The sequence below is a fragment of the Lepidochelys kempii genome, chromosome 3, assembly GCF_965140285.1.
Source record: "Lepidochelys kempii isolate rLepKem1 chromosome 3, rLepKem1.hap1, whole genome shotgun sequence".
Taxonomy (NCBI): domain Eukaryota; kingdom Metazoa; phylum Chordata; order Testudines; family Cheloniidae; genus Lepidochelys; species Lepidochelys kempii.
Genome location: NC_136382.1, coordinates 206,295,017 through 206,315,434, shown reverse-complemented (window position 1 = coordinate 206,315,434; position 20,418 = coordinate 206,295,017). Strand labels below are relative to the sequence as shown.

Sequence of the window (20,418 nt, the reverse complement as noted above, 5' to 3'; positions counted from 1 at the left end):
ATAGTTAAAGAAGAACCTTCCATATGTTAGCCTGGTCTATTTGGACTCAAGACTTTACATTTTTGATTTTCTTTTTTTCTAGTATAGATAGTACGAACTTGATTTGTTTTGTAAGAAGAAATTAATTTTAGTTTGTGTGTATATGGCTGTTGGAAACAGTTGTGTGTCAGTTCCTCTTCCCTTGTGGCATTGTCCTAATCTATGCATTCTATTAGTTCTTAAAGATATATCTCAAAAGCCTTAATTTGCAAACTATAGCTTTTTTTCTTCCTATGGGAGAACAATTTCTGCCAGTCACTGTCATGGATTCACTCACCAGCACAGCACCTCCTGCTGGCCATCACAGGGATTAGCTCTGCTACCCAGTGTACCCTCTCCTGGTGGTGCCCTGCCCATTGTCATCACCACCTGCTAACTGGCTTCAGTCCAAGTACTACAGTGTCCTCTTCATGACTCGGCCCTCTGGCCAGGTCACTATCCTTATTTCCCCCCCTTCTGGGAGTGGTATCTCAGTTCTATAGTCTAACCACTTCCCCAGTGGCAACAGGGGCTGGACCCAGGCCCACCCACTACTCTGGGTCCCAGCCCTCTTATTCCTCTCACTGCTGCTGTGTCTCCCTGGCCCCAGTACCTTCTTCAGGACACTCAGCTGCTCAGTCCTGGAAGCTAACAAGGAGCTCCTCTTGCTCCATGGTCTCTGTCAGCAGTTGCTCTGTCCAAGGTCTCAGCCTGCTAAAGATGCAGTATTCACTCCTTGCACTTCCAACACCAATTGAATCTGCTCTGCTGCCCTGCATCTCCCTTTTATGTGAGCCCGCTGGGCCCTGATAGGCTGACCCATATAGTTTCCCTCTAATTGGCTGCTTCCCACACAGCCTCCCTAGACTCTATTAACCTCTTCTCTGCCAGTGTGGGGTGAACACCTTATCAGAGTCATGAATAAATTGTTTTTGTCATAATAAATTGTTTTGGATTGTGTAACATTCACCCGTTAATCAGAATAATAATGTTAATTCAAATAAGACTATCCATGTAGTTACAGTAATATTACTTGACTCTACACAATCAGTAAAAAACTGAAATAATTTCTGAAACTACATAAGTAGCATTATTTGCTAAGAATCTATCTAAGCCAAATGTGTCTTGATTTTTTTTTCTTCCAGTTTACATTTGCCAAAATGTGGCTGTTGTATGCACAGTTTGAAATAAGACAGAAAAATCTTCCATTTGCCAGAAGAGCTTTGGTAAGTAAAGGAAGACAAGAGGGTAATTACTGAATTGTGTTTTAGGAAATTAAGAATTTTAGGGGTAACAAGAGTTGAAAGAATTTTGAAAAAGTCTCCTCTTTACAACTCATCAAAGCAAATCAAAATGCCTACGCCTATTGGAGACCTGCATGTATCCCATATATGTTGTTGTGCGTATTGTAAAGGCAGGCATGGCTTTGTTTAGAGGTTTGGATAATAATAATAATGGAAATAATGGAGCTCCACTTGTTTCAGCTGGAAAGCATTCGGCTGAGAAGCCAGAGAATCAGCTTTCTGTGCTTAAAGAGTATTAATTGGTATAGAAATTGAAAACATTTAAAAACCACCCTTGATCTGTGAGAACTTTGAGCATCCATGTAACAGGCCTTGTTTCCTGGGAGTTTTGAGTGCAACATCCAGAATATTAGCTAAAGCGATACTAGGGACTTTGGACAGTCTCTTAAGAAACTGCATCAAGCCCTTTTGCCAAATATAGTAACACACTAGTGCCTTTCCAAAGATGGAGTTGGCTTTGACAGAAGACCCTTTTAAATGAAAATCTCTCCCTTTCCTTCCACTCTTAGTTTTCCAGTAGTCTTGGTTAAAAACTGAGGCATTTTACTTGTGACTGAGGGAAAACTAGTCTGGTAATGACGGAGTCACTCTTCTTGGTGTGAAGAGACATCTGTTTCTTTGCAGATAAAACAGATCAGGTTTGTTGTATTTTACAGTGGCAGTGCAGGCTTGGAGTAAATATGAATGTCTTCTTTGGCTGAGTGTGCTAGATTGATCACTGAAATGCTGGGGGAGCTTTGCCTGCTGAGCTGGACTCTTGCCCTTGGCTGGTAAAATGAAGTAGAGGGTTAAGTCCATTGTGAAGTTGTTAATGCCTCCCTGCAGGACAGTCTGCCATCTGTCCTGTGCTGCTGTTAGGGCTTTGCTCAAGATGCCGTCTCTTCACATTGGGAGTCTCACCAATTATCACTGTCTCTAACCTTCCCATTTGGGGGTAGATGATTTAGTAGGTTCTAAAGAGGTAGTTGTGATCCCATTTAGAAATCTTAGATTTCCTTGATCCTTTCAAAGACCTGTTTTTGATTTGGTTATGTTAGGAAAACTGTGCCTGTTTTCGATTGAAGATTTTACACACACACACACACACCCATGTGGAGAGATAGGCTTTTGAGTTGTCATCAGTATGCAGATAACACACTGTTCTGCCTCATTTTCATTGGACCCATATGGTGTGGGGTCTTTGCTTTTCCAGTATTTGTGTGAAATTAGGACTTGGATGACAGCAAATTGGAGCTTAATATGGATAAAACAAAAGTAATGGTAGGAGAAATGGAGGAAAGAACTGGGTGGGTGCAGCATGGGTAGTCATTTGTTGGAATGGATGACTTGATTGGTAATACATGTGACTTGAATGCTTATGCTAGCTTGACTTATGGCTTCCTTGATTTGTAGTGAGTATATTGATAGAAAATGCACAAGAGTCACACCCCAAGTAGAAAAACCCCAAGTGTAAGGAAGGTTTTGTGGGGGACTATATTGAGGGAGTGTGTGGACTTTGGTGTAAAAAGTCAGTTACGTTAGCTCATGGGCAGAGATTAAGCTACTGGGTGCATTTTATGAATATTTGAATATTCTTGCCTTCATTGCCTCCCTCAAAAGTGATTGGGGAGGGGCGTGAGTTTTGTTCTTCCAATATAACAGTCCGATAATGCAGGAGGCACGTGGCTTGCCCTTTCTTTCCTGTCCTCAAGCACTCCTATCTGACTGAACCTGTTTAATCTGAGAGGTTCTCAAACTATGAATCACAGAATGCTACCTGTTGAATGCTACCCATCATGGCTGGGCACATGGTGGTGGTGGTTCTACTTGTTTTCAGCTCCTAAAGTGAATTAAAAGGAGCTAAAATACATTCAGTACTTTTCTAAGCTTACCTGTCCTGGTAGTTATTACTGTAGGCACCCAAAAGCGGTTGTGCAAGTGTGAGTAGGAGGGGAGGTGGTCCCTGAGACCATATTTATTAAGATGTGGTTCACACTCTGAATATATTTATGGACCCCTTACCTAGAGGATTAGAGGCTGGAGCCACTTTGTCTGTATGGTAACAGTCTCAAGACTCAGAAGATGAAGCACTCATTTGCGTAAGCTCAGTTTTGAGTGACGTCGTCTCATGAAGAAACATTATACACGTGAACACTGTCTGCAACAAGTTATACTTTTTCTGTCTTCAGAGCACTTAGATACTTTATGCACGTTAGTTTTGTAATGATCTGGCTGAATCATTACTAGTTAGATTTCACACTAGTCCTGATTGGAGTAGTCTACAGAAATTGTAGTTAAACAAAGATTAATTTAAATGCTAGTACTGAACAGTAAATGGACATTGAAAAAAGCATTTCTTCAGAGAGATGGCATAAGCAGTTATTGTTTTTTTCATTTTACAGGGAACGTCCATAGGTAAATGCCCAAAGAACAAACTATTTAAAGGCTACATTGAACTGGAGCTGCAACTGCGGGAGTTCGATCGCTGCCGGAAACTGTATGAAAAATTCCTAGAGTTCACACCTGAAAACTGCACATCATGGATTAAATTTGCTGAGTTAGAAACCATTCTTGGTGATACAGACAGAGCCCGGGCAATATACGAATTGGCTATTGGTCAACCTCGGTTAGACATGCCAGAGGTAAGGGAGTATATGAAGAACTCTGAAGTAACCTATTCCTCAACACACTGGATGGTTGGGGGGGGGGGGGGGGGAATCAACTAACCTGCTAATACAGGGGTGGGCAAACATTTTGGCCTGAGGGCCACATCTCGGTATAGAAATTGTATGGCAGACCATGAATGCTCACGAAATTGGGGTTGGGGTGCGGGACAAGGTGAGGGCTCTGGCTGGGGGTGCAGGCTCCGGGGTGGGGCCAGAAATCAGTTCAAGATGTGGGAGAGGGCTCCAGGCTGGGGCAGGGAGGGTGAGGTGCGGTGGGGGGGATCAGGGCTCCGACTGCAGGCTCTGGGGAGGTTTGAGGTGTAGGCGGGTGCTCTGGGCTGGGACCGAGGGGTTTGGAGGGTGGGAGGAGGATCAGGGCGGGGGTTGGGGCACAGGGGGTGGCTCAGGGTGACACTTACCTCAAGCGGTTTCCAGAAGCAGCGGCATGTTCCTGCTCCAGCTCCTCCGCAGAGGCGTGGCCAGGCGGCTCTGTTGCATGTTGCTCCATCCGCAGGCGCCACCCCTGCAGCTCCCATTGTCTGTGGTTCCCGACCAATGTGAGCCGCATGGGCGGTGCTTGGGGAAGCGCGCAGCGCAGAGCCCCCTGGCTGCCCCTACACATAGGGGCCTGAGGCGGGACATGCCGCTGCTTCCAGGAGATGCACAGAGCAGCCCCAGACCTTCCTCCCCAGTGGGAGCTTGAGGGCTTGGACCCACAGGCCATACTTTGCCCACCCCTGTGCTAATTGGAACATAGGACTTGTCCTGGCGTATCAGACCAGTGGTCCATCTAATCCAGCATCCAATTTCTGACAGTGCTCAGCTACATTTTCAGCAGGTGGTATATAAGTCCACAATAAACAAGTGTGGTGTAACATGCCTAAGAGAATAATTTTCTAATGTAAGCAGTTTGTGATAGGCTTGTGTCTGTAGCATGAGAGTTGACACTACTTATATCTCATCCTAGCTAGTATAACTGGGTATTCTATATGTGTCTAATTCTTTTCTGAATTCTGTGCCTCAATATCTTGTGGCCATGAGTTCCAAAGATTAACTATTCATTTATTTATTTTTGAAATATATTGCCGTAGTATTCGATATGAGGATGCTAGGGTCAGGGTTGCATAATATCAAGTTTGCTTTTTATATATATATATATATATATATACACACACACACACAAATAAATGGTGCAATACATATATTTGTAAAATAAAATAGCTCACACTTCTGTTCTTACCAGTTTAGATGCTTTGGACACTACAGCTTACCTGTCTATTTCTGTTGCTTAGCACATAATGGCTTTTCTAAGGCTGCACTCCAGTGTTTTGTAGTTTCATCCTTATATAGCTGGTCAGTCTTCTAGGGTATCTTCAAATAATTTGTTACTTATAGGATGTCTGTTCAAGTTCTCCATATTCTCTCCTCATGGGCCTAAGCTGTCATTTATAAGCTAATTGTATACAACTACGTCCCTCCTTCTTTTCATACCTGGAATGTTGTTGCTCTCCAGTTCCTATTGCCTCAAGTTAAGTACCGCAATGGCAAATTAATGTCTCCCCCATTTATTTCTACTGCTCACCTTTCAATTTGGACAATGCTCCCATTATTGAGATAGTGTCTGTTGAGCAATTTATAATCCACCACATTTCTCATTATATTAAATGTTCCATATAAGTGTAAGCAGCTCACAAAGCCACAAGTTTTGCCTTAGAGCAAAAATCCCGACCCCCACATTTGTGATCTTGTGCTTCTGTGTCTGAAATATCAAGGGTGGTCTTCCAGCATCCTCTCTTCAATCAGTCCAAAAGCAAGCAGAGCATCAAATGGTTTACTTTGCCTCATTGTTCATGTCTTTGCATTGTTTTTCCTACTCTTTGCCTCTTAAATCTCTTTTCAGCCTCTTTCCTCCCTGTAAATTCTAATGATTTGATGTCATCACTTTCTCTTGGAACCCCAATGTTTCATTCAGCCCAGAACCAGTTATTGATTCCCTTGTTTGTGATAGTGGTTTTTGGCCTTTGTCCTGTTACCCTTACCTCTAGAGCTATAGATTAGAGGTGATATTATGTGTGACAGTAATACCTAGTACTGCCTTAATGTTGAAAATTATTTGGCTACCTTTCTGTTTGGTGATCTCTATAACTTCTTAAGGCTTGTATTATGAAGTGCATTGAACAATCATAACTTCAAGAGTTTTGATCTAAGACTGACCCATTCTCTCTCAGGTTCTTTGGAAATCCTACATTGACTTTGAAATTGAGCAAGAAGAGTATGAGAAAACAAGAAACCTTTACCGCAGATTGCTTCAGCGGACACAGCATGTCAAGGTAATGTTTGTGTAGTCACAACTGATCATACATAAGAACGGCCATACTGGGTCAGACCAAAGGTCCATCTAGCCCAGTATCCTGTCTTCCGGCAGTGGCCAATGCCAGGTGCCCCAGAGGGAATGAACAGAACAGGTAATCATCAAGTGATCCATCCCCTGTCACCAATTCCCAGCTTCTGGCAAACAGAGGCTAGAGACACAGTCCTTGTCCATCCTGGACAATAGCCACTGATAGACCTATCCTCCATGAATTTATCTAGGGTTTTTTTTTTTTGAACCCTATTACAGTCTTGGCCTTCACAACATCCTCCTGCAAGGAATTCCAGATTGACTGTGTGTTGTGTGAAAAAATATTTCCTTTTGTTTGTTTTAAACCTGCTGTGTATTATTTTCATTTGGTGGCCCCTAGTTCTTGTGTTATGAGGAGGAGTAAATAACACTTCCTTATTTACTTTCTCCACACCAGTCATGATTTTATAGACCTCTACCATATCCCCCCTTAGTCATCTCTTTTCCAAGATGAAAAGTCCCAGTCTTATTAATCTCTCCTCATACGGCAGCCGTTCCATACCCCTAATCATTTTTGTTGCCCTTTTCTGAACCTTTTCCAAGTCCAATATATCTTTTTTGAGATGTGGCAACCACCTCTGCACACAGTATTCAGGATGCGGGCGTACCATGGATTTATACAGAGGCAATATATTTTGTCTTATTATTTATCCCTTTCTTAATGATTCCCAACATTTTATGTGCCAGAGTCAGAATCCTACATTGGGGAAGGAATCTCAGTTAATTTTAAAATGCCATACCACTGAAGTAGCTATCAACATTATTCTGTGGGGACTTTCGTGACTCAGGGCATTGGAAATAAGTAAGGGAAAAGGTTAGTATTGTGAAATGACTCGTTTAGAGATAAGAGATGTCTTTATAGCTTTCTATTTAAAAAAAGGATCACACTGCAGAAGCCCTGGGTTACCAGGACTTAGAGGTAGCACTGCTTCTTTTGCCAGGTTTCCTAGGCTTCCCACATTTGAATGATTATCTTGACAACCCCACAATGGCTATATAATTAATTTTAAAAAAGAAAAAACTAAATCAGTTCTGCAGAAGCTCATCTGTTCTTCTGAGCAGCCATGGCCTCTTTTTTAACTGCTCAAAAAATTGCAGATGCTGTGACAAATGACCAGCCTTAGCAATGTGATTTAGATCTATAATTTGACTAAATTCAGCCAGGTTTATTATGACCAAAAATAATTGCCACCAACTAAGTGGCTTACAGAAAATGAATTGGGAGTGTTAATCCAGTTTCTTATGGTCAGGCTACAAAAACTGGCAGAAAATTGAGTAGAAAGCCCAAAGATGGAGTGAACCAAAACACTAGTCTCACCCCTCTTATAATTATGTGGAGTCTCTAAGATAGGATTTGGTACAAGATTTCTGCAAAGATGACCTTCAGCCTTGTTGAAATCACTTCCCTCTTTAAAAAAAAAAAAAAAAAAACAACCATTGACAATGGTACTCTGCTGTAAAATCAGAATATTCTTCAGTACTAAAATGGGGCCTTAACCAAATCTTACTCTGACATGAGTTTTGTCTAGCTGGTTGTTTACAAAGCTTGAAAAAGTGCTGAAACTAACAAATGGTTTCCAGCTTGGCCACATCCTCCTGGTTTTTATTTTAATGACGTTTTCACAGTGAAATTTCCATTAGATTTTGCTCTGCTTTTCCCCTAGGTATGGATCAGTTTTGCTCAGTTTGAACTTTCTGCAGGAAAAGAGGAGAGCTTGATAAGATGCAGACAGGTATATGAAGAGGCTAATAAAACAATGCGAAACTGCGAAGAGAAGGAGGAGAGACTCATGCTTCTGGAATCCTGGAGAAACTTTGAAGAGGAGTTTGGAACAGATTGTAATAGAGAGAGAGTAGATAAACTTATGCCAGACAAAGTCAAGAAGAGAAGAAAATTAAAGGCTGAAGATGGGGTAAGAGTAAAGGGTGGGAAAATAAAATGCCACCTACAATCACAGAAAGTTGTTTGTGTACAATACATTATAATAATACATCTATGAGACTAAACTTAATGTAGTTGAACTATATGCATGGTGTTATTTCTGAGAATAAAGCTAAGGAAGTATATTCAAATCTCTGTTCTGTATGCATTCTCCCTTTTAGTTACATGTAAGAGAAGCAGCAACATTAATGGGCAGTGGACTCCATGCCCCACTGATTCTTTAGTTTTAGCAGTCATTTAATGAATGAAGACTAAAAACCTCAGTTCTGATTTAGTCCTTATTGCCATGCTTGTTAGAGAGGAGTATTCGGAGTACTCCAGCAACTTACTGTGAAAGCATGCGTTCAGACTAAATACTAACTAACCTGGGGCTTGTACTTTTCTTTTCTAGTCCGACGCTGGCTGGGAGGAATACTATGATTATATCTTTCCAGAAGATGCTGCCAACCAGCCCAACCTCAAACTGCTTGCTATGGCTAAACTTTGGAAGAAACAGCAACAAGAAAATGAGGTTGAAGAGATGGCTCCAGACAATGACATTGATGAGAGTGAATCCTAACGCTGCATTTCTCCGCCGCCGCCTCCCCTCTGTGCATTTGATTTTTGTACAATATTTCATCTGTGATTGACTGAATAAATGTATTTGAGTAACTTTTTAATACTGCTAAGTTGTTAGAAAAGCTCCAAGCAGGTGACCTCTTTCCTAGGAGACTAAGGATGAACCTCGTTTAACACTTTCTAAATTCTCCCTAAATTCCTTTTCACATTCGCTAATCCCAGTAGCTGGAAATGGAACACATACAGTCCAGCTGTTTTCTAAGCCTTCTGAAAGGGGGCTTAAAACCCTTTCATTATATGCCAGTGTGCAGATATTTAACTCACTGAAAAAAATTAACATTTGCCCACCCTCTCTCTAAAGCTAAAGGTAAATTTGAGTTTAATATTCCATTCAGCTAGAAGTTCCCAGGGAGGTATTGGACTGGGGCCATGTCTACACCATGGGGGTAAGTCAACCTAATTTACACAACTCATGAATAACTTAGCTGGAGTCGACGTAGCTTAGGTTGACTTACTGCAGTGTCTACGCTACGCTAGGTGGATGGGAGACATTCTCCCATCGACTTACATTATGCTTCTCGTTCCAGTGGAGTACCAGAGAGCAATCTGTGGTCGATTTAGAGGGTCTTTACTGGACCTGCTAAATTGACCCCCCGTGCATTGATTGCCACAGACATGTCCTGGGACTCAAAAGCTGGATTCTATTCCCAACTGTTGCTTTGTAGGCCTGCGGGAAAGTCATTTCACCTCTCTGTAAAACAGGGGTGATACCTTCAGATGGAAACTGTTAAGCTAGCTTATGTCAAATGCATCACATTATATTCTAAAAATTGGCTTTTTAAAACTTCTCTGCCTCACTCTTTGCCTTAACAAAGACAAAGCTCTTGGACATCTTTGTAGATTTTAACTATATACTACATTATCTTCTAATATAAGACTTTAATATGCAACAGTAGGCTGCAGGACGCCTGGAGCTCCGCATGTTAAAACACACCTGATTCTGTTCTCTTCCAACAGTTTGATCTTCTCTACAGTTAACACTAGCAGTGAATGAACGTCACTTCTTTTGAACTGTTACATACAATGTAACGCCCAAAGCGACCAATATGTTTTGTAACTCTTGTAGGGGCAACTTGGAGGGGAGTTGAGGAGTTACTGACCCTTCTGTGCCTCAAGAAGCCAATCTCCCCTTTGTTCCCTACTTCTGAGGAAAGAGGCTTATTTCAATGATCAGACTAAATTCCATGTATTACTCAAATCTTTCTGTGGAAAAAGTCTGGGAACACGACTTAGCTATTCCTGCTCACTTCTTATTCCCGCCTCTCACTAAACAGAGCAAAGCACAGCTACATAGTATGGGAATCCTCATCTTAGAACAAATCACGCCTGCAGCACACCAGCCAAAAACACTTTGTGAGGTTCATATGATTAAGATCTTAGCCTAGGCCTGCATCTGCCTCCCGCTTCAGCAACAGAAACTGCCAAACACATATTGCCCTACTGCTCTGCTTTCCACTAGCTTCCTATGGCATGCAAGCCTTTGGACCTAGCTAAAATTACCTGAGGAATCCCAACTGATCATGACTATCCACAGCAAGCTGTATTCTGATGGAACCACAGACCTGTTAACCACATGAGGGAGATGTTCTAGAGCTTTCAACTGAAACTCAGTCCCTGAAAACATTACAGCACCCACACAAAGCTTCTGTCAGTTGTTTAACTTTCCATCAATTACAAATCTGCAAGGAGGAACTGTTAAAAGTACTGCTCCGCCGCTGAGCACAGTATTAAAATAACAACTAGACTGTAGCCTGAAGTTTTCGTTTTTGAGTAAAGGACTTGCTACTCTAGCTTGGTAACAAATGGCGCCACCTTTTCTGATCTCAGGACTTCTACAGGCCAAGAGAATCTGTTTTCTGTAAAGAGCGAATACATTGCTGACTTACCTCCAATAATACTGTACAGTACACACACAGAACTGAATTGGCCTAATCAATAACTTATGCACAATATCCCACTTTCTGCCAAAGCTGATTTTTAAATGAGAAAACTAATTAAGGAAGGCTACAACAAAACATGTGAACATGACATAAAATAGTGTGAGAGAAAGCCATGGATCAACTTTACACAAACCAGTATCACACTGAATTTGTATTTTATTATGCACTTCATCTTTTTCATATCTACCCTTAGAGCTTCAACTGTTAGAACAAAAAAGAACATTTGCAGCTGTGATTCTCAGGCCCAGTAAGAGGAAGTAGTGATATTTTCCATCACTGAGTTTTAATATGTGGTATAAAACATGATGGTGGAATGTTTAAACTTGTCTGCTTTTTTATAAACAACAAGGGGAAATCAAAATATAAACAATTAACTGTACACTTCCTACTGTTTCTTTTGGGGCTTTATGAAAAGTAAAAACTGAGCCTAAACTCCTTTTTTTAAGACTGTGCCTTCTTCCTCCTCATCTATCCGAGATCTTTTCTGTTACCTTAAAAAAAAAAAACATTTGATGTTCTTTGCGCTCTAAATTGTCCATAAACATTATTTTTGGTAAATTGCCTGAGAACCACAGCTTAGAGTTATTCAATGTCTTCAGGTCTCACAGGATGAGGTAATGGTATAATTGATTTCTTCTCTGAATCTCTGGAAAGCGCTTTCCTCATATCTGTTGACAAACACAAATGTTACTACTACAAGACAGACAACATTAAACAAGCCCATGTTAAGTGAATGTTCTTGTAGATTAGAATAAAAAAGCTAATCTTTTATGAGAAATTCCAATACTATAAGACTGCTACAAAAAAAATACAATTAGATGCAAAAATATTAGCTTTAATGCAATATTAAAGTCAAAATAGTAAACACTGGATGTAAGGTTGCTCCAAGAATGTGAGCCGCCACCTCCTTTGTATTTTACGGTATACTTTAATAAAATCATTACCTATATTTACATGTAACAAAGCAGGAACAAAAACAACATGTGCAAAGCAGCCAAGTAAAACTTCTGGGAGCAAACAAAGATAATATTCAAACTGAGTGCTTGCATCACTATACTTGAGCTATCATCAATGTGGGTTTTTGTTTTTTAATAGAAAAGAATATCCAGGGCTCCATTGCCTGAGGAACCGACAAGCATCAGCAGCAGAATACATCATTAACAGATGCGTTCACAGAACCGTTCCAAGGCACACATTTATCGTTGCCTGACTTTAAACATTCACAATTTTAAGATCAGGGTGTCTGCGAAAAGCAAGGCTTCAAAGGGTTACCAGCATCTGCTATTGAAAGGCCAAACAAAATATGAATGGCTGGCTTAGCCCCCACCCCCCGAATAGAACTAGTAAAAAGCCCAGCCCTCTCCATTCCCAGCTGGAAAGGAGCTGGTTCCCAGGTTCAGGGCTTTCATATCAGCCCCTGGCTACTGGGTGTTTGAAAGTTGGGAGTGTCAGGTGCTCTCCTGTCCCAACTTCTTTTGGGTCCTCTTCCCCTGTGAATTGCTATTCCTCACATCTGTTGCTCATTACAGCTTTCCCAAGCAGCAGCAGAGTGAAATTAACACAAGTTCTGGTCAGCTTCAGCAGCTGTCCACATGTTTCTGAACAGTAACCCTAAAAAGGACAGGGATCATGTCAATATCATGCTTCAGCTGCTTGGAAAAGCTGTAAGTGGCATTAGCAGTGCTCAGACAGCATGTGTCTGTAGTCTCAGGAAGACAGCACCGCATTCATTTACATTTGGAAGGTTATCTTCACAACCACTTGACACAACAAGTTCACATTCTGCAGAAACTGAAGACTAAGGACTCATCCTGAACCAGGGAAAGCGTTCTGCTTGTCACTGATGATTAAGTGAATGGATTTTTCAATCCCCGCAGAAATACTCAACCAATTTTGCTGCTGTTTATAAAATAAATTCACTTTTGCGGTGAGGCAAAGCGTCGATAATTTCAGCCCAAGATGAATTTGCTAGATAAAGTTCTGTGCATATGAAAAGAGAGATTAGAACAGGAACTTTAACCATCGTTATAGAAGGCATTGCTTGTACTTGTTATAATGGCAAAATCGTTTTGGTAGTTTAAACAAGTTATCTATTGGAATAAAGGAGTAAGTATCAATTAATAATGAGGACCATTCAAAACAGAAGTATTGTTGATACAATAAATACCACAAAGTATAACTTGTTGAAAATCAAATTCTGTAACTGAAGTGTAATTTCAAGTCCGATTTGTTCTTTAAAGAGCTATCCAAAGGTATATATGTGTGTACTTGATAAGCAACTGTCTGAGTTTTCTTTACTTTTTTGAAAATAAAGCTAACAACCCTGGAGCTTTCCACGTATGTGGTGATTTGCTTTTACGGAACCAAGTACTTACCATAGGCATCTTCGTCAGGCTCCCCATTGCTAGCTGAGTAGTACTCTAGTACTGTCCTGTAGACACTGTAGCCCAGTTGCTTGTACATATTTACTGCAACCTGATTCGACACTCTTACAAAGAGATCCACAAAAAACCCACCCTTTCTTTGTGAAGGGAAAAAAAAAAAACAATGAGGAAGAGCAAAAGAATACATTTCATAATATGATGAATCTACTGCCAATAATCAAAGAGAAGAGAAACAAATTCTTTCAAAGATTCTGCACAGAATACATCCTATTCAGTGATGATAAAAGGTGTGTTTTTTATTTATATTACAGGCAGATGTATTTTTCTGAGGTACAACTGAGGAGTCTAGCCACACGAACAATCTCAGGCTTTCACACAATGCACAACTCTGCAGAGTTGAGTTGTGTACAAGTGACCAAAGAAACACCGGGTGAGTTATTTGATATATTTTGCACTCCAGAAGGAGAGAGGGAGCAGATTTTTTTATCCATTCATTTAAAGACCTACATAAATAACTTTCCCTGCTAGCCTCATCTCTCAAACAAGAAAGGGGAGAGTCCTGTACACTAGAAATGAGCCTTAGTCATCCATGTAATTATTTTCTGTATTTCTACTGCCGACTGCAGCTCTGCAAAAAAATGTAGTTTTACCTTTCCCCTTGCATTATGTATATTTATCCTAGACAGTGGTTATCTGATCTATCGCTAAGCTGTGTCGTGATCATTTTGTAGAGATTTTAAGCGAAAGATCACACTATCTGCTCTTAAAAAAAGACTCCAGTGTTTTCAGATCACATCAGCGGGAAACAATCTCATTCCCAATACACACACAAAACAAAACTGTGAGCAGTAAACTCAGCAGCCTCACAGATTTCATCTGTTTCTCTACTTCTCTCATACAGTCAGCTTTTTGAGGCAGGGACAGTTCCCACCCTGTCTGCACACTGCACACAGTGTTGTGAGCACCACAGGAAAAAGAGTTGACTCTTTGTGAAGGGAATCTTCTCTCTGCCCCAGACAAGAAATTTTTACAGGGACCTGGAGTTTCTTCCCTCTCATCCCCACAAATAGGCTTTCACAACAGCTAAGAGAAAAGGAGTACTTGTGGCACCTTAGAGACTAACCAATTTATTTGAGCATAAGCTTTCGTGAGCTACAGCTCACTTCATCAGATGCATGCATCCGATGAAGTGAGCTGTAGCTCACGAAAGCTTATGCTCAAATAAATTGGTTAGTCTCTAAGGTGCCACAAGTACTCCTTTTCTTTTTGCGAATACAGACTAACACGGCTGCCACTCAGAAACAACAGCTAAGGAATGTCTTAATATTTGCCAGCTATCATTTAAACCTCGCGCTTTGTAACCACTGGGAATTATAATCAGAACATCACATGTTCAGTGGGCAAGCAAGGTCAGTTTTCTGGGACACAAGAAAAAGTTACTTAGAATTTGTACATGGTGCTCACCTTTCTGAAATTTCCTCCAGTAACTCCATCAACTTAGCGGCCAAACCCAGCCGGCGGAACTCGGGCGCAACAGAGAGAGCAGTGACATGCCCATGCCACTCCTCCCTGGCCACGGAGCCTTCAGCTTTACCCATTACTGCAAATGGAAGGAGCACTTAACTAGCACGCTGGAATTAACGTACCCCATCCCCACAGCGACGTCCCCGCAAAGGAAAGCCCAGATTTATTTCAAACTGCTTTCTAAGCCAAAATGTTTTAGTGATCCTGTGAAGACTGCAGTAGTGGTGTTTCACAATGATGGAATGAAATGGTTTTACTACAGTTAACTGCACAAGCCTCATTTGGACGGTACAGGGGACAGGCAACGTAAAAAAAACAAAAAAAACAATCACATTTCCATTGGAAAATTGTGTACTTCTGACTGTTACTAGTAACCCTAATCACCAAGGCCCTGGTCCTTCACATTGTCTGTGGGTAGAGCTCCTCGCAAGATCAGGTCGTTAGAACACTAGAACTGAAAGAGATTAGAAAAATTGGGAAAACTGCTTTCCTGTAATTCTGCTCCTCTCCAGACACCATCCTGCAAGACTCTCATGCTTGACTTTCAGCTAAGCTTATTGCTTCTGTCTTTGAAGCATAAATTTCAAGGGATACATTTTATGGTAAGACTTTGATAAGTGTTCAATCAGTCCTCTGGACTGTTATAGTCAAGGGACAGTAGTTGGAAGCCCAAAGACCCCCTGAAGCGGAGACTAGCCAGTCATGTCCCTGGCCAATATTGCTGCTGTTAGGGGACAAAAACCTTTAGAGCATGGGGAATTTTGCCAGTCTGACACCAGAAAGCCAAGACCCCAGGAGAGTGAATTCTGCACAGATGGGGTCATTAGAGAAAAATGTGTCTCTCTGGTTTTTTCAATGTCTTTACTTAATGTGATTGACAGCACTTTGTGCCTGACCAGCTTTGCTTTACGAAGGGTCATTTCTGCTTCCTGTCTCATGCACTACCATAATGACACCACTCACTCTCACTGCTATGTAAGGAACTGAATAAAGTGAAGCAGAAGCAGGTGGGCATGTATACAGGAAAAGGGAGGGGCGGAAGAGGCAGGCTTGAGCATGTTAGGTAGTGTTGCTCTCAGACCCTCCCACAAGCCTCTTATAAATGCAGTAGGGGAGCAGAAAAACAGTTTTAAGGAACTAACCAAAAAAACCCCAACCCTTTCTATTAGGAGGGCACTCTGAGAAATCTGAATGTGCTGAAATTAGTTAATTTAAAAAAATAAATCCAGTTGACTGTGTCCTGTTAAAGGCAAGAGTGTGAACAAAAGGATAACATTTCCCCTCACATGCAAGCAGAAGGATGGTAGGCCAAGGTCCAGTGCAATGACAAAGGCCCTGATATTGCAAAGACTTACACAAATGAAACATTAAGCATGTGTCTTGCTAGAGCTCAGCATTAGTCCTGCGTCACTGCCACACAAGGACCAACACCACAAAACATAACTGCATAATTTATGAAATGCCCTTCAACATCTCTGAGGTGGTGTTAGCAGTAAATGCTCCAGTTTGGTGTGAATATTAAAAAACAGGAAGTGAACTGAAATCTGATTTATAGCCCCTAAGTATTAAAATGCAATAGAATCTTAAATGGTTAAAAATTATAAGCTGTCACACTAAGTGTACAATACTCCACTTACTGTAACCCATTAGCTCTCCACCTGGTGCTTCTGCAACAATAAAATACTCTGGCCAGTGAGCCAGATACTGTAGGTAAAAAGGTATCCCATACTACAGAGTTCTTGTTAAGAAGTATACAGCTAATTGACAATACTACTTTCTTCAGTACACAATGCTGGACTGAATATGGCTTGCCACAGAACAGCACTGAAATGGCATGCACTGAACAGCACGTGCTGTCTGTTGAGAGTCTTAGCTCCATCGGTTGCATTTATACCTTCCTTTTATCAGTATATTGGATGGCCAGCTTTCTACTCAGACAAAGTAGATTCCTATGTCTGGGTCTCCCACCCAGATTTTAAGAGAAGATTTTAAGAGAAGAGTAGGGATAAGCCAGGAAATAGTCTACGTGAGAGCAACATAAAACAAAATGGTTTTAAATATGTTAGGAGAAATTAAAGGTTAGGCTGGCTTGCAGGAGGGAAATGTAAGGCTCTGAGGAATGCCTACATATTATTCGCAAAAAGAAAAGGAGTACTTGTGGCACCTTAGAGACTAACCAATTTATTTGAGCATGAGCTTTCGTGAGCTACAGCTCACTTCATCGGATGCAGCATACCGTGGAAACTGCAGCAGACTTTATATATACACAGAGAATATGAAACAATACCTCTTCCCACCCCACTGTCCTGCTGGTAATAGCTTATCTAAAGTGATCATCAGGTGGGCCATTTCCAGCACAAATCCAGGTTTTCTCACCCTCCACCCCCCCACACAAATTCACTCTCCTGCTGGTGATAGCCCATCCAAAGTGACAACTCTTTACACAATGTGCATGATAAACAAGTTGGGCTATTTCCTGCACAAATCCAGGTTTTCTCACATCCCCCCCACCCCCATACACACACAAACTCACTCTCCTGCTGGTAATAGCTCATCCAAACTGACCACTCTCCAAGTTTAAATCCAAGTTAAACCAGAACATCTGGGGGGCGGGGGGGGGGGGTAGGAAAAAACAAGAGGAAACAGGCTACCTTGCATAATGACTTAGCCACTCCCAGTCCCTATTTAAGCCTAAAGTAATAGTATCCAATTTGCAAATGAATTCCAATTCAGCAGTTTCTCGCTGGAGTCTGGATTTGAAGTTTTTTTGTTGTAATATCGCAACTTTCATGTCTGTAATCGCGTGACCAGAGAGATTGAAGTGTTCTCCGACTGGTTTTTGAATGTTATAATTCTTGATGTCTGATTTGTGTCCATTTATTCTTTTACGTAGAGACTGTCCAGTTTGACCAATGTACATGGCAGAGGGGCATTGCTGGCACATGATGGCATATATCACATTGGTGGATGTGCAGGTGAACGAGCCTCTGATAGTGTGGCTGATGTTATTAGGCCCTGTGATGGTGTCCCCTGAATAGATATGTGGACACAGTTGGCAACGGGCTTTGTTGCAAGGATAAGTTCCTGGGTTAGTGGTTCTGTTGTGTGGTATGTGGTTGTTGGTGAGTATTTGCTTCAGGTTGCGGGGCTGTCTGTAGGCAAGGACTGGCCTGTCTCCCAAGATTTGTGAGAGTGCTGGGTCATCCTTTAGGATAGGTTGTAGATCCTTAATAATGTGTTGGAGGGGTTTTAGTTGGGGGCCTAAGGTGACGGCTAGTGGCGTTCTGTTATTTTCTTTGTTAGGCCTGTCCTGTAGTAGGTAACTTCTGGGAACTCTTCTGGCTCTATCAATCTGTTTCTTTACTTCTGCAGGTGGGTATTGTAGTTGTAAGAAAGCTTGACAGAGATCTTGTAGGTGTTTGTCTCTGTCTGAGGGGTTGGAGCAAATGCGGTTGTATCGCAGAGCTTGGCTGTAGACGATGGATCGTGTGGTGTGGTCAGGGTGAAAGCTGGAGGCATGCAGGTAGGAATAGCGGTCAGTAGGTTTCCGGTATAGGGTGGTGTTTATGTGACCATCGCTTCTTAGCACCATAGTGTCCAGGAAGTGGATCTCTTGTGTGGACTGGTCCAGGCTGAGGTTGATGGTGGGATGGAAATTGTTGAAATCATGGTGGAATTCCTCAAGGGCTTCTTTTCCATGGGTCCAGATGATGAAGATGTCATCAATATAGCGCAAGTAGAGTAGGGGCTTTAGGGGACGAGAGCTGAGGAAGTGTTGTTCTAAGTCAGCCATAAAAATGTTGGCATACTGTGGGGCCATGCGGGTACCCATAGCAGTGCTGCTGATCTGAAGGTATACATTGTCCCCAAATGTAAAATAGTTATGGGTAAGGACAAAGTCACAAACTTCAGCCACCAGGTTAGCCGTGACATTATCGGGGATAGTGTTCTTGACGGCTTGTAGTCCATCTTTGTGTGGAATGTTGGTGTAGAGGGCTTCTACATCCATAGTGGCCAGGATGGTGTTATCAGGAAGATCACCGATGGATTGTAGTTTCCTCAGGAAGTCAGTGGTGTCTCGAAGGTAGCTGGGAGTGCTGGTAGCGTAGGGCCTGACATCTTCATCATCTGGACCCATGGAAAAGAAGCCCTTGAGGAATTCCACCATGATTTCAACAATTTCCATCCCACCACCAACCTCAGCCTGGTCCAGTCCACACAAGAGATCCACTTCCTGGATGAGCTATTACCAGCAGGAGAGTGAGTTTGTGTGTGTATGGGGGTGGGGGGGATGTGAGAAAACCTGGATTTGTGCAGGAAATAGCCCAACTTGTTTATCATGCACACTGTGTAAAGAGTTGTCACTTTGGATGGGCTATCACCAGCAGGAGAGTGAATTTGTGTGGGGGGGTGGAGGGTGAGAAAACCTGGATTTGTGCTGGAAATGGCCCACCTGATGATCACTTTAGATAAGCTATTACCAGCAGGACAGTGGGGTGGGAAGAGGTATTATTTCATATTCTCTGTGTATATATAAAGTCTGCTGCAGTTTCCACGGTATGCATCCGATGAAGTGAGCTGTAGCTCACGAAAGCTTATGCTCAAATAAATTGGTTAGTTGCTAAGGTGCCACAAGTACTCCTTTTCTTTTTGCAAATACAGACTAATACCGCTGTTACTCTGAAACTTACATATTATTGTAAATTAATTTACCTAATTTGGATAAATTTAGTAAAGACCATATTACAGTTTTGGGTACATTAGATGTGTGTAGTAATAAGAACTACAATAATGGGAAGAAACAAAGCTGCTGATACCAACATTGTATGTACAGTAAAATGAAAACCTTAATAAGGATACAGTCTCTGTAAGTGGATCCAAATTACTGTAAAAAAGTAAAAACAGATTAAACTTTAAAAAGGTTTACAAAATATATTTCTCGTGGAATATTTACCTGGTTAGGTTTTACTTCCAAACAACACACTTCCAAGAGAAAAGGCGGACTTGTGGCACCTTAGAGACGAACCCATTTGTTTGAGCCTGAGCTTTCCTGAGCTACAGCCCACTTCATCCGATGCAGTGAGCTGTAGCTCAGGAAAGCTGATGCTCAAATAAATGGGTTCGTCTCTAAGGTGCCACAAGTCCTCCTGCTCTTTTTTCTTCTGTGGACTGTCCCTTCTCGTACAGGCCAGCGTCCGCCAGGCTCACTCCGGGAGCCAGCTCATAAAGGGACATGTCAGCGGCTCACTCTCTGTTCTGCAGACAGATTTCCCACGGCGGCTGGGAAACCCACCTCGGGCGGCGGCGGGGGCTCTGCCGGGACCGAGCGGCTCGGCACGGAGCCGGGGGGAGGCGGCAGGCCCAGAACCGCGAGTGCGCTGCCGCGGGTGAGGGGGGGCCGGGCCCGGCGGAGTCCCACCGGGCAGGGGCAGCTCCCATCCCCCCCTCTACCAACACCGAACCCGCTCCCGCGCCGGACCAAGCCCCCCTCCCCCCGAGCGCGCGGCCGGGGCGGGAGCCGCTCACATGTTGTTGAAACGGAAGAGGTCGTCGCAGGTGAAGGCCCGGAGCGAGGTCATGGTACCGCCCCGCCCGGCCAGGCGCCGACCCGGAACTGCTGCCTCTGACCCCGCCCGGGCGGG

General features: G+C 42.4%; 2 protein-coding genes across 3 annotated transcripts in view; one reads left to right on the top strand and one right to left on the bottom strand.

Annotated features, from left to right (window-relative positions):
- CRNKL1 (crooked neck pre-mRNA splicing factor 1) overlaps window positions 1-11,417 on the top strand; it is a 26,593-nt gene extending 15,176 nt beyond the window's left edge. Inside the window, exons 10-14 of the mRNA XM_073339786.2 lie at window positions 1,164-1,244; window positions 3,704-3,943; window positions 6,196-6,297; window positions 8,033-8,281; window positions 8,702-11,417. Coding sequence (XP_073195887.2) covers window positions 1,164-1,244; window positions 3,704-3,943; window positions 6,196-6,297; window positions 8,033-8,281; window positions 8,702-8,869 — 840 coding nt within the window. The 3' untranslated portion in view covers window positions 8,870-11,417. The remainder of the gene's footprint in view (window positions 1-1,163; window positions 1,245-3,703; window positions 3,944-6,195; window positions 6,298-8,032; window positions 8,282-8,701) is intronic.
- On the bottom strand, window positions 10,986-20,418 carry NAA20 (N-alpha-acetyltransferase 20, NatB catalytic subunit). Of its 2 annotated transcripts, XM_073339787.2 has the most exons (6): window positions 20,303-20,417; window positions 19,637-19,661; window positions 16,414-16,504; window positions 14,717-14,852; window positions 13,244-13,389; window positions 10,986-11,536 (listed from the first exon to the last, which is right to left on the bottom strand). In XM_073339787.2, the coding sequence occupies exons 1-6, from the start codon at window positions 20,353-20,355 to the stop codon at window positions 11,451-11,453; spliced, it is 537 nt and encodes a 178-aa protein (XP_073195888.1). In that variant the 5' UTR covers window positions 20,356-20,417; the 3' UTR covers window positions 10,986-11,450. The 2 variants fall into 2 exon arrangements, with proteins under 2 accessions (XP_073195888.1, XP_073195889.1); XM_073339788.2 differs by lacking the exon at window positions 13,244-13,389 and having other exon boundaries at window positions 20,303-20,418.